Here is a 13,009-nt window from a genome sequence, read left to right as displayed (position 1 = left end):
AGACCTATTAGCCAAAGTTTGCTGTGACTGTGTGAACTCTGCTTGCAGCTTCATCAACACTCTCCACACTCTTTGTGTGAAATGTCACAGTACTTGACAACCAGACCCCACCCCAGCACTGGAGTTCTGGTGGCCCAGCTCTGGGGTGACAGACCTTGGCCTTCTGCCATGAGGTGTTCAACCCCATAGTGCGCGTAGCACCTTGGATATCTTGAAGGGCGGGGCTGAAATTATCTGACTTCTCCACAAGCAAGCGTGTAGTCTTGGCATAATCTTGGTTGGTGAACACTTCTTGACCAACCTTAAGTGTGACATTTGGAGGGCACGTCCTAATATCTAATCGATAGCTCGACAGAATATTACTGAGGCGAGAATGAATCACTGCTACACACCTAATATGTAGAAACACATCAAAAGCCATGTACTGATGCACACTCTTGCACTGGTACCGGTGTGAAGATTGTGCACCAGATGTAGCAGAACATCTGGAATGCCAACTCCTTTCAGTGAGAGACAAAGGACTGAATCAAAAGACACTCCGATGTTGATATATGCCACATGAAATGGGTAGTTAAATTCTTGGTGCTGCTGAAGCTGAAGGGTAAGGACAGGGTCTGTCGTCCACCACCCAACAGTAAAACCTGACAGCTGTGACAATTATGTCTTAAGGAGCGGCTGCATCCTTCCAACCAGAGCGTGAGAAAAAAACTTTCCAGGGACAGATAACAGTGGGGTTGGCTAGTAGCTGCCACACTCAGTGTGAGATCCTTTGCCCCTGTACAGGGACACTGTGATGCCATCTTTCCATTCTGCTAGTACTTTGCCCGATGCCCACACTTCTAAGAACAGCTGATGCAGGCTGATGCTCAAGCATGGGTGGAATACTATCAGGTCCAGCAGCACATCAATTCCATAATTTTTGGATGGGATTTTGTACTTCCTCAATTGATGAGGATCAGTGTTTGTCCCTGCATCTGCAGCTATGCAGTTTGCTAGGTCACATAGCTCTGGACAGTAGTTGGCAAGTGTGTGGTTCAGCACATCTTCATAATGTGTTTTCCATCTGTCCAGGACATCATTCGTTGATGAACAGGGAGAGCCATCTGGTTTCATGATGGGGATGTTAAAGATCAGTTCATGGCTGCCAGCTAGGTGTATGATGGCTCAGTAGGCAGGCAGCAGATTGTTGCGTTTTAGGCTGTCTTCGGCTTTGTCGGCCAGGGAGTTGGTGTAGATCTCAGGGTCATGTTTTGCCATGACCCGGAAAATGCCTTTCAGCTGTTTACATTCTTGGACATCTCCCTACTTGTGTGCTTCTGCATTTTTCACAAATATATCAAAGTCCTATTCAGAAAGCCAAGGTTTCTTGTGTGATGGTCTGAAGCGGATTGTTTCAGCGGCAGCATGTGATATAGCATTATGTATGCCACTCCAGGAGATCTCCATGTGATCCTCAACAGCCTGTGTGTACATCACAGTGTCAACAGGATCCTCATATAGATGCTGGATATTGTACTTTTGGTGGGCATCTGGCTTACAAGGTGTTGGAGATGTTGGAAGATGCAGTGAGAATTGAGTGACATCTAGTCTATGGTCTCAGTTTGCTGGTGTGTCTGCACTGCCAAATGAAACCCATTGAGATTTCATTATGGAGCGATTTCTGTTGAGGATATGGTCAATTTCTTTCATACCACATCCATTATTTGAAATCCAAGTCCAGCGACGATTGTTACGGAATCTAAACCAGGACCCCATAACAGACAAAAGCTCAGTGACACACCATGTCAAAAGCCAGGTGGCGGTGTCATTTGGTGAACCTGAACCAAAAGGACCTATCATGGTTTCATACCCAGTTCAATTGCAGCCAGTCACAGGACTAAAATTTCCAAGCAGTAGCAGTGTGTTATGGTAGAGTTGATTGGATTTTTGCTGCTGGTTGGTGGTAGAATGCATCCTTTTCTGCAGGTCTTCCATAGATGTGTAGGCCACAAGGACAGACAGATATTCATGATGATGTAGGAGCCCAGCATAGTAAAAGCATGGAGAAATGGGTTTCCAGGTGGTTAAAGTCTGTGCTGGAAGTTGTCTAATAATGAGTGTCACACCTTGAGTTTGGTGTGGACCACTGGAGAGGAGGATGGTGCTCCTTTCACAGTAACTTGATCACTCTGTGGCAGACATGCCTCGGTGACGCTGATGATTATGATCCTATAACGAGTGAGTTCTTTGACAAGAGCTGCCCTGCACCCAGTTCTGTTCAGTGTTGACATTTGCCATATGGTGACATGGAATGTGCCTCTGAGGGCTGTTTTGGACTTCAGGAAGTTGGGGTCATCAAGGCTGCACTTTGCCTAAGCGGGATTTGGGTCATACCTGTCCTATGCATGCAGAACACATCCCTCCTCCTGGAGCCAGTAATAGCTTAGGCTTTCACCCTGGTGCTGTTGTCGCGGTCTGTCATGGCCAGTTGCCCCTTCATTAGACTATAGCTCCTTGGGAGATGTAGAGGGGTTTTATTTTTGGGAGTACCATCCCCCTTCCAAGGAACTCTTCCATCAGATGCCATTGGTTCCTGAGGTTCCAAAAAAGTATTCAGAAATCATCATTCAGCAGGTAGAAACCAAAGAATCTCTTGGAAGAAAAATCCCTGGGAAACAAAATTCCCCACTCACCAGCACTTACAACCCAAGCTGGGGTTTTGTGTATAGTCTTTTGTGTATAGTCTATAAGTCTCACAGATAAAGTATTGGAGAAAAACTTTTCTTAGTGAAAGTAACCAATCACTAGCGTACACCCCTTAACCCCTGCAGATCACATATTGTGTAGGGTAGAAAAGACTTCAAGAACAGACAATCAGTTATACTAGGAATGCTTCAAGCTCCTGTAGACCAAATTGTTTACAAAGTCCTACCCAAGGTGTAAACACCAGGTATTCAAAACCCTATTTCATTAGTCCGATCCCTCATTCATGATATCTATGTTCTAATGAAAACAAGAATCAACAGAGTGAGGTAAAGCCTATTGACAGAAACCAGAAATTGGAGTTTCAAAAACATGTTCATGATAATGTGTGTGCACTTCATTTACACAGGGAATTACACAAATTGCAGTATGGACATATTTTTTGCCGATCCCAAATTCTACAAATGTGGGCCTAAATCTTTACACAGTATAACAACACAAATATAGAGACATTCCCACCCAGTTCAGAAAAACTACTCTCAGTACAGACAACAGCCTTGTTTTTCAAACCTCTACAGGTAATAGCTCTGCACTGCTGACATACTCATTCACTTCCCCAATTTACCGAATCCTAGGTTGTTAATCACAAGAGCAGATACAGCGGCTAAAGTAGGAAGCTTCATCTGGACTAGATGACCTGTCGAGGTCCCTTCCAGTCCTACTTTTCTGTGATTCTATGATTCCCTGCCAAGGGACCATAAAGCTTTTAGAGCAGAGTGGAAATTTGCACCCTTTGAAGTGTACAGCGAGAAAGGCATGGATGCGGTGAGGGAAGAGGGACTCTTCCTTAGACATTAGAAGGTCACAGCATGATGCCAATGCCATTCTTGTCACAGCAGCCTAGCTAGTGCGGCGTTCTTCTTAGTCATTCCAAAGAGATGTCTGTTGACATGATTTATTAAGTGCCATCTAGAAGCACATTGAGAAACACAGAAAAACTGGGAGAGACACTAAACTTCGCTTAGGCTTGTAAGAGTTCCACAGTGTCTGGTGGGGATCTGTTCAAACCTTCAGATCTGTGGGATGGGGAGGGTCTGTAAGAAAATATCGACAGACACAGCAAAGCCTCAAAAGGAAGGAAATTCCCCTCAGCAGCACATGCCACAGCTCAGCTGTGACTGATTCAGGAGACTTCACAATAACTCAGCCATCCCCTTGGAGTCATCATTAAAGCTGCTATTTTTTTGCCTTAAACTTTCCTGATAAGGGGAGTAATATCAGAAGCAAGGGCACACATTTGGTTGGAGACCAACTGTACTGACAGCAGTCTTAGATTTTAATGAAGTAGGAAGAAAACAATTCCATTAGTGCCATGCTCCACTGTTTTATTTACTTTTTTCTATGCTTCCCACAGCTTAACACCAGATGCTTCACAACAGTGCAAGCAATAATGTAAGGATCTATTTAAAAATGATCAAAATACCCTAGACATTCAAAATAATTAGAGCACAAAGTAGCCAACAAGTATAAAAAACAGTAACTAATTCTAAAATTAAAGAATTAAAGTGCAATGCATAGTTAAAAATGCAATGCACATAACTATGCTCCCTTTAAAAAAATAGAATGTTAAATTATATTCAGCAGATGGCTTTGACTCAGACTAAGACAGTGCCCTGATTGAAGATATGTAGGTTGGCTGGACAGAGACCCTATGACATACTAATTATCACTGTACTTACAGCGAGTTTGGCCGACGAGGTTTAATTACTTCTAGGTCAGGGTCACTCGAGTTCAGGTTGGGTTGGAGAGTGCTGTTGGAGTGGAGGAAGCTGTTGACATTTGAAGAGATGACCGATTCCAGGCTCGAGTTGATGATACTGTTCCTTGTCTCCTCTAAAAAACAACAACAAATATATATTAATATCATTAAGTAAAACCTATTAAGTTGCTAGAAAGCAAAGAACAGACTTTTGCAAGGTAGAACAGTTTCTATTAATAGCTTATGTCTTTATGTTGATCCCAGGGAAGTACACGGAGTATATAGAAGTTTCTTCACCTATACTATTCTTTAAAGCTGAAACAATATAAAACATGAGTTCCTCTTATTCTGATGATGCAAATACTTTTTAATTAAGGACATTTTTGGTAAGTAAAACATTCACCGGTTATCTCAGGCCACTAATATCATCTTACACTCAAAAATCCCAAAGCCCTATGCACACTTTAAATAAACATTCAAAATTATACACAGGGATCAATTTTCCCATGCCTGAAATTCAGCCACCACTAGGGTGGAACACTGCAAAGCAACAGTATAGAATAGAAAGTAAAGAACAGATTACCTAACTGAAATTATTTAGGGAAAATGCTACTACCTAAAATGGTACTAGATTAACAATTAGAGCTATTTCCCAAGTAGCTCCATAGTCAATAATGAGATGTTCACATAAACAAAGAAAATGTTAAGACATTTTTTGTCCATTTTCCGTCCGGCTGTATTAACATCTTTTCTTGGAATTAGTGCTATGGTTCAGCACCTCCATTTTATGTCTCATCTGAAAGAGCATCTCTAGCACTACACTATACTTTTCACCTCACCATCCTACACCAGAGAGGCACTGATTCTGTCCTGACTCAGGGGGAATAGTGCCACTGAATCACTAGCATCCCTTTTTGAAGCACCTAAATGTTTCTAAGGGCATATCTACCCTGCAATGAAAAACCCATGGTTGGGCCCATGCCAGCTGATTCAGGTTCATGCTAAGGGGTTGTTTAATTGCAGTAAAGACATTCAGGCTCGGGCTAATGACCGGCTCTAGGACCCTGCGAGGTGGAAGGGTCCCAGAGCTCGGGCTGCTTCTGCTGTCATGAAAGACAATGTAATCATGAAGAGAGGTGGTGTCCCTCGGATGGACTAAAAATCATAGAGAACACCTCTTTCACAGTTAATTTTCCAAAGCAGTGATTTTCCATTTGCATTGTACTAAAGGCTATCAACAAAGCTAATGAGAATTTATATGAATCACTTATTCCCAGTCTCTTCCAATCAGACATCTCTGCTGGATTCTCGGGAAAATCTTGTAATGTGCATCTATATTTTTGTACACAGAGGAACAAGGAACAGAACAGAAATCCAACATAAACAATATGAGTGGAACACCTCTGTAATATTAAAAGTTAATCTTGGATACACAACAGGAATAAATCCTGTGCAGTACTGTGAAATAACTTAGAAACAATGTTGTCACAACCATAATAGAGCATGGCATTGAGTAACCTCTTCATCACCACTTCAAAAGGATGAAGACTATATTAACAGAGGGTTCATGGACAAGGGCAAAAAGAAAACCGGGGTTACACATGCTAGAACTATGACTCAAGACTGTCAACAGCTTCTCTCAATCTGTCAGCTCAGAGACACACACACTTGGTTCATCTATGCTCCAGGTAATATTTTTACACTTTGTAACACTGGATTGGAACCTTTGTCATTGTGTCCAACCAGATGGGTTTATTTCCTGTTATTTTGTAATTCTGGTCTCCTATGCAAATAAATGTATATTTTATTTAACATAAATGGAATTGGATGGGGTGACATGTTTGAGTTAATTACATTAGGACCACCAGAGACACAAAAACCTGAGTTGGGGCTATTGTAATAATCAGAACACCCTTTCAAAGCACAGGATTGCCAAAGGTGTTCTAGAGTAGGCCAGCCTGGGTATGGGGAAAGCCAGATGTGTAGCCTTGCAACCAAACTGGGCTCACAAGAGATGGACCCAGATCAAGGTCTACATTTCTCCAAGGTTTATATTTGTTTGAATCCAGCGTTCCTCTCTCTCTGGATGTGTGCAAGTACTTTTAGAAAATTCAGATTAATTTGTGTTTAACAATATTTTGCAAGTGAATTTAATACTCATGAAAGAGACCTAGAAGCCCATGCTGGGCAAACTGTGTGGTTGGGCATCTCCTACACAGCCCTGAGAACACACTTCAATTCTGACCTGTAACCAAGACTGCACACGATGCTGAGCTCTGATTTTGTGATGTGGACCGTGGCAAGTTACTTAACCTCTCCATGTCCATGTTTACCCATCCGGAAAATGGGGATAGTACTTTGGTAAAGCACTGTGTGCACATACAGCACCTTTCACCAGAATATCTCAAGTATAATCATTGCCATGTTTTCACTTCTGCATTTCTTTTGGTCTCCAATTGTTGAATCATATTGCCTTTGTTTTTCAGTAGCAATTTTACCCTGCAGGCTTCAGTGGAGCTACTCTGGATTTACACTGGCATAACAGAGGAGAATGCGGTCCATATGACATTAATGCAAGACCCCTTAAGGATCTGACACTTAACAGATAGCAGGCCGGCAATGGTGCAGCTGCACTGGTGGGCGTAATGCCAACATCACTGCTAGCAGTAGGGGGTGCTCACGATAGGCAGATTTCAGAGTGATAAAATCCACCCTGTCTACACTAGCAGCAGCTGCACCATCGCTTGCTGTTGCTGGCTATAATACAAATACTATTTTTTCTAGCATAGATGGATGCTCTGTAGGAATTAAAAGATGAATGAAATATTATGCAGACAGTGTAGAGAAGAAGGGGGCGGTGTGATAAATTAGAGGGAGAAGTAGCACCAGGGCGGAGTGCACCAATCCTTAAGGGCTTTTTGTGGCTGTTCCTAAAATGTCTCTACTATGTTCTAATATTCTTCATCAGATCCATACAGTGCAGTCACTGTATATTCCCAGTGTCTGGACAAGTCTGGGTTTGGGATGAAAGTTAGTGAACTTAAACTGCATCTGGATAGGAATATGGTGATGGCGAAGAAGCAACGGGAGACGGAGGTGGTGACAGATGTCCTTTCATTTGAGTGGGTAAGCCTGTGAACTGTAACTTGGGTTCACAAGCTCAGGCTGATATTAAGAACATAAAAACAGCCATACTGGGTCAGACCAAAGGTCCATCTGCCCAGTATCCTGTCTTCTGACAGTGGCTAATGCCAGGTGCCCCAGAGGGAATGAACAGAACAGGTAATCATCAAGTGATCCATCCGCTGTCACCCATTCCCGGCTTTTGGCAAACAGAGGATATTAAATCATCAGCTACTACTTTATGTCTAGTAAGCAGCACTGCACAAGAATGTTTTTCTCCATCTTTACTAGACAAGGTGACTGACATTTCCTTTCAGATGTGGATGTCACTACAGTTAGCCATGCCTGGATTAGCTCCACACTGGAATACATTTTACTCTGCATGGGACTACCCTTGAAAACTACCAGCAAGCTTCAGCTAGAGCAAAATACCAGCCTGCTTAATGAATGGTGAAGCATATTACACATGCACTTCATAGATTGCATTGGCTTCATGTCAAGGTTTGATTTTGATCAATAAAAGCCCTCCATGGGTTGGGTCCTGCCTACCATAGACTCTCTCTCTCTTTCCAGCCTGGCATTATGATCACCTGGAATGTTCCAGGTAACAATTCCTAAACTTGTATGTCTGGGCAGGGAGTGCTCACCAGAGGATCTTCAATTCCTGAATTCTCTCCTTACCTCCTCCCCACCCCCTTGGTCTAACCATCTGTTGACTTGCAGAGCACACTGCACAACACATATTGTTTCCTCAAGCGTCCCTTGAATGGGCAGAATCTTAATCTTTTGTGAGGTGGAAAGTTTTTCAGTTTACTGGTGACATGGTCAATTTGGATTTATTTCTGTATGTGTTTAAATTTTTAACGTTCATGCTTCTGATAGGTGCACTATACACGCTGACAGCAAACATTATAGAGGGCTGAGGAATCCTTGCCCGGAGGACAAACAGCACTTTGTCATGTTTTCTTTTTGTCATGTTTCAAAGATTATTGGGTAGGTTTAAAACAGTGTCTGGTTTCATTCTTGTAAATACAGCATCATAAAACTAGTACAGTTATTAGAAAACTAGCCCTATCCATGTGAGGGTTGCATGTTATGCCTCTCAGAAAAGCAACTTCTGGAATACAGCCACTTTTTACAATGTTGCTGTATTATTAGTTATTATTATTATTGGCTTATATTAATGTAGAGCCTAGAGGCCTCAGCTGAGATTCGGACTCCTGTGCTCATCACAGCGCAAACACACAGGAAAAACAGTCCCTACGTCGAAGTGTCCACAGCCTAAAAAAACAGGACAGAGAAAGGCTGAAAAGGTTAACAAAGGCACAGAGAGGTTCATAGATGCCAAGGCCAGAAGACACCATTAGATCATCTCACCTGACCTCCTGGATATCACAGACCAATTAAAGCAAAGTGATGTGACTTGCCCAAGTTCACAGAACCGGTTATGACAGAACTGGGAATAGAACCCACATTTCCTGACTCCTAAACCAGTGACCTTTCCACTAAACCACACTGTCTTCCCAGGCTGCTGTAACTAACCAATTTAACACAAATCGGCAAGGACAAATGCCACAGGGATCCTGACACCCAACTGTTTTTTGCAGAAGCCACTGGCAACGCGGTTAGAGCATAGGACCATTGGCTACCATTGTGAGAAACCTCCGGTACATCTATCCACCTGTCATCCCCCCTGTTCTTTGCACTTCTGGAAACTAGGAGCCATTTTCTGTTCTTACCTACACTAAATTGAGACTAAATCTATTGTCATTTATGCAATTACGTAAGTGTCCTTATCTGTATTGTAAGAAAGAAGTGTCTGGGGTTGGAGAAGTAGACTGGTCAGTAGTTATAGGCAACTTAAAGCATCACTTTGGTATAGCTCAGAGAGATCTCAGCATAGCAGGAAGGAAATGAGGACGGATGAGACAAGAGAGTGCACAGTGACGAGTACGGTGGGAGCTTATACCGTCGCTTCATTTTCAGCGCCATTGGTTCCCAGTAAGGGTATGTCTAAATGTTGAACAGAGAGTGTGATTCCAGCTCGAGTAGACGCACTTGTGCTAGCTCTCATTGAGTGAGTGCACCAAAAAAAACAGAAGATAGCTGCAGCAGCAGGAGTGGCTAACTGCCCTGAGCACTTAGCTAACCTCTCCAAGGGACATGCTCTCAGGGTGATTAGCCCCCTGCCCCTTGTGCTGCCACGACTGCACTATTTTTAGCATGCCAGCTTGATGACAGCTCACATGAATATGTCTCCTCGAACGGGGAATCACACCCCCAGCTCAAAAGCATAGACACCCTACGAGAGGTAACGTAATGATCTGATGCAAGAGGTTTCTGAAATTCAGTCAGGCTTGCTGGGGAGAGAGGGGAAATTCTTTGTAATGAAAGGGGTCATCCACAGAAGAGAAGACAGAAGTGAGAAATTGGTGTGACTGTTCCATTCTGGTGGCATTAAGAGAGCATTGAACTGGGGATACATTAAGAAGAAAATTAGTCATATTTAAAGATTTAAAAACAGGTTGGCCAAAGTCACACCAGATTGTAGTATTATTTTATCTAGAGTATTTTTATTTTTTTAAAATGTAATCTCCCCCCAGCGCAGATCTGGAAAGGCCTGTATTTCATTAGATTCTGTACCTGGACCTAACTGAACTGATACCGATGGCAGGCAGTGAGGAGTCTAGATTTCTGAGTTAGTAGATCATCATCTCCACCATGCAGCGTGTTATTTTCAAGCACTTTCTGCCCGAGGCTAACCTGTGAAAATAAGGCCCTTGAACCTATCAAAACTGTGTCAACTGCCTGGATAATTTTAAAGGGGACTACCAGTATGTATTAAATTGAAATAATTCCCAGGCAAGGGAACTGAGGATGTTTCACCTGAGGAAGTTGCGAGAGAAGTTGTTTTTGGTGTTTTTTAATTCTTTCCCCCTTTTTAAAAGGCCAAAACTCTATTTTGAACACTTAAACAGTGTAAGTTAAGGTTTCTTCATTGTGATAGTTTAGGTGGCCAGATATCTCCAAAAATGAAACAATAAATAGCGTAGAACAAATTCATTTCTGTTATACAGAAAGCAGAAAAGTCACTTTATAAAGTGCCTGTCTGATTCAGCGGGCACTTGGAGAGCCACACCTGGAAAAGTTCTAGTTCTGGATTGCTGGATAATAAACTGTACAGTAGCTTAGTCATGGCATGCCCAGAGGTTATGATAACATGCCCTTGTGTTGAGCAGACTTTCCTTCTGTCTGCAGCACTCCTTGAACAGCCCATAACAGACAGCTAAGATTTTGTTCAGCTCCCCCAGATAATAAAGCTTCCATTAATAAATCAAATACACAAGTTTCCTTTTCAAGATCCTACATAAAATATCCTCCTGGCAATGGAAAAAAACCGAAATGCAGCCCACACGTAAGGGAGGTTTGAATCTTGTGTTTTCTGCAATCGTCTCCCTCATGTAAAAAAAAAAAAACAAAAAAACCCACTTCAGATTAAACTCTTCGGCCAGTCTCATTTCACGCTTTTTCTGTCCAATTGCAAATAATGCATCACCAAGTCTGATTTCACACTGCTTTAGCTAGAATCCCTTGCAATCTATGATAAAAAAGCATTGCAAACAAGGATTCAGTTGAGTCTTTCCTAAATGTCCAGCTTCTTCTGGTCATGCTTCTAGTAACTTTCTGCTTTTGAGGAATCAGTGCAAAGACTGTTGGATGAGAACTCGGCTGCAGGGTACTATGATACAGGTTATCCACAAACAGCATTCAAATGGTGATAGAAGTGCCTTATTATATCAAAGTAAAAGAACAAGATGCTAGAACATTCTCTATAAATGGCAGGAAATGGTAAGGAATGAAATGTGATAATAAAACAGGTTTCTCTTATTTTAAATCCACGTACTCTACATCTGGTTCAAATGCAGCCAAGGTCAGTAGCAAGCAAAGGTTCATAGATTTTAAAACCAGAAGATACCATTATACTAATCTAATCTGCATAACACAGGCCAAAGAGCTTCATCCTGTCACTCCTGAATTAAGCATAAGAGCTTGTGGCTGAATTAGAGCATATATTTTAGACAGACATCTGATTTTGATTTTAAATGTTTTGTGTGACAGAAAATTCACTTAGGGTGACCAGAGAGCAAGGTGAAAAATCGGGACGGGGGGAGGGGGGTAATAGGAGCCTATATAAGAAAAAGACCCAAAAATGGGGACTGTCCCTATAAAATTGGGACATCTGGTCACCCTAAATTCACTACATCCTTTAAGTTTTTCCATAGGTTAAACTGAGCTCAATGTCAAAAATGTGCATCTCATTTCCATTTTTAAGTTGCTTAGCTCTTCAATTTCCAGCCATTACCTCTTATTATGCCTTTATCTCTAGATTAAAGAGCCCTCTCCAATTAAAGATCTTACTTGTAGACCATGATCACCTTATCTCATCTTCTTTTTGATGAGCTAAATAGATTGAGTTCCTTAAGTATCTCAATATAATGCAGTATTCAAATCATTCTTGATGCTCTTCTCTGAACCATCTCCACTTTTTTCATCTGTTTTCAAGTGTGGACACTAAAAATGACAGGCTGTTCAGTGCTCTCAGCCCATTTTCCAACAGACAGTTGACCACATTAAAAAAAATCCACAGATGTTACCAGCATTAGCTGTGCTGATGCAAGTGTGAATTGAGTTGCCACGGTCTGATTGAGCCATGGAGGCAGAACCACCACACAGAGGGGAGGTAGAACCACCATACAGAGGTGATCCTTCCTAGTCTAAACTCTGACATTTTAGGTGAGCTGAACCTGTTCTGTGAACAGAGGACTAACATTTTTAACAGACACTTAAAAAAATGTGTGTGGCGGGGGGAGGTGTTCCTCAACCAACCCATCTTCACTTTGTTCATTGGGTCTTTAGAACCAGGGATGCTAATGCAATGCAACATGGCTGCTAACGCATTAGAAACCAGCAACATGCAGCTTCATTCCCAATAAAACAAACATTCTCCAAGCAGCTCTGTTCCTTTAAGGATTAAGGGCCAGATCCTTGGCCACTACTAAGGCAAAGCAGCCAGAAAGGTACCCAAATGTGGCATTTGAGGACTCTCTTGGCACAGGGGGAAACTCATGTAGTGTAAAGCCAACATAATTATGCTACTCTTTCTCTTCCACCTTGAGTACATGGGGGCGTGTCAGGTAAGGAGATTGGTGTACCTGGAACATCTTGGGTTCTGCTGCCCAGGGATCACAGAACTGTCCCTATGGGATCACTGGTGCCAGTGGAACAGCCCTTAGGACATTTGGCTTGTGGACAGGGACTTTCAGATCCTTAGACGAAAGAGTCAAATACTAAATAGTAGTGATAGTAATGGATTGATGGTCGAGGAGATTTTTAAACTGAAGTGGGATTCCTAGGAGGGATGTAAAACCTGATGGCTGAAATTTC

General features: G+C 42.2%; 1 protein-coding gene across 5 annotated transcripts in view; it reads right to left on the bottom strand.

Moving 5' to 3' along the window:
- Positions 1-13,009, bottom strand: part of ARHGAP26 (Rho GTPase activating protein 26) — a 316,385-nt gene that overhangs the window by 65,924 nt on the left and 237,452 nt on the right. For all 5 annotated transcript variants that reach the window (XR_006292681.1, XR_006292680.1, XR_006292679.1 and 2 more), the window contains one exon: positions 4,422-4,575. Coding sequence is in view for 1 of the 5 variants with exons in the window: in XM_043552848.1 (XP_043408783.1) it covers positions 4,422-4,575 (154 nt within the window). In the remaining 4 variants the exon portion in view is untranslated. The remainder of the gene's footprint in view (positions 1-4,421; positions 4,576-13,009) is intronic.

The sequence above is a fragment of the Chelonia mydas genome, chromosome 8 (assembly GCF_015237465.2).
Source record: "Chelonia mydas isolate rCheMyd1 chromosome 8, rCheMyd1.pri.v2, whole genome shotgun sequence".
Classification (NCBI taxonomy): Eukaryota; Metazoa; Chordata; order Testudines; family Cheloniidae; genus Chelonia; species Chelonia mydas.
Note: the sequence above shows the minus strand (reverse complement) of the source record. Positions and strands in the feature narration are given on the sequence as shown.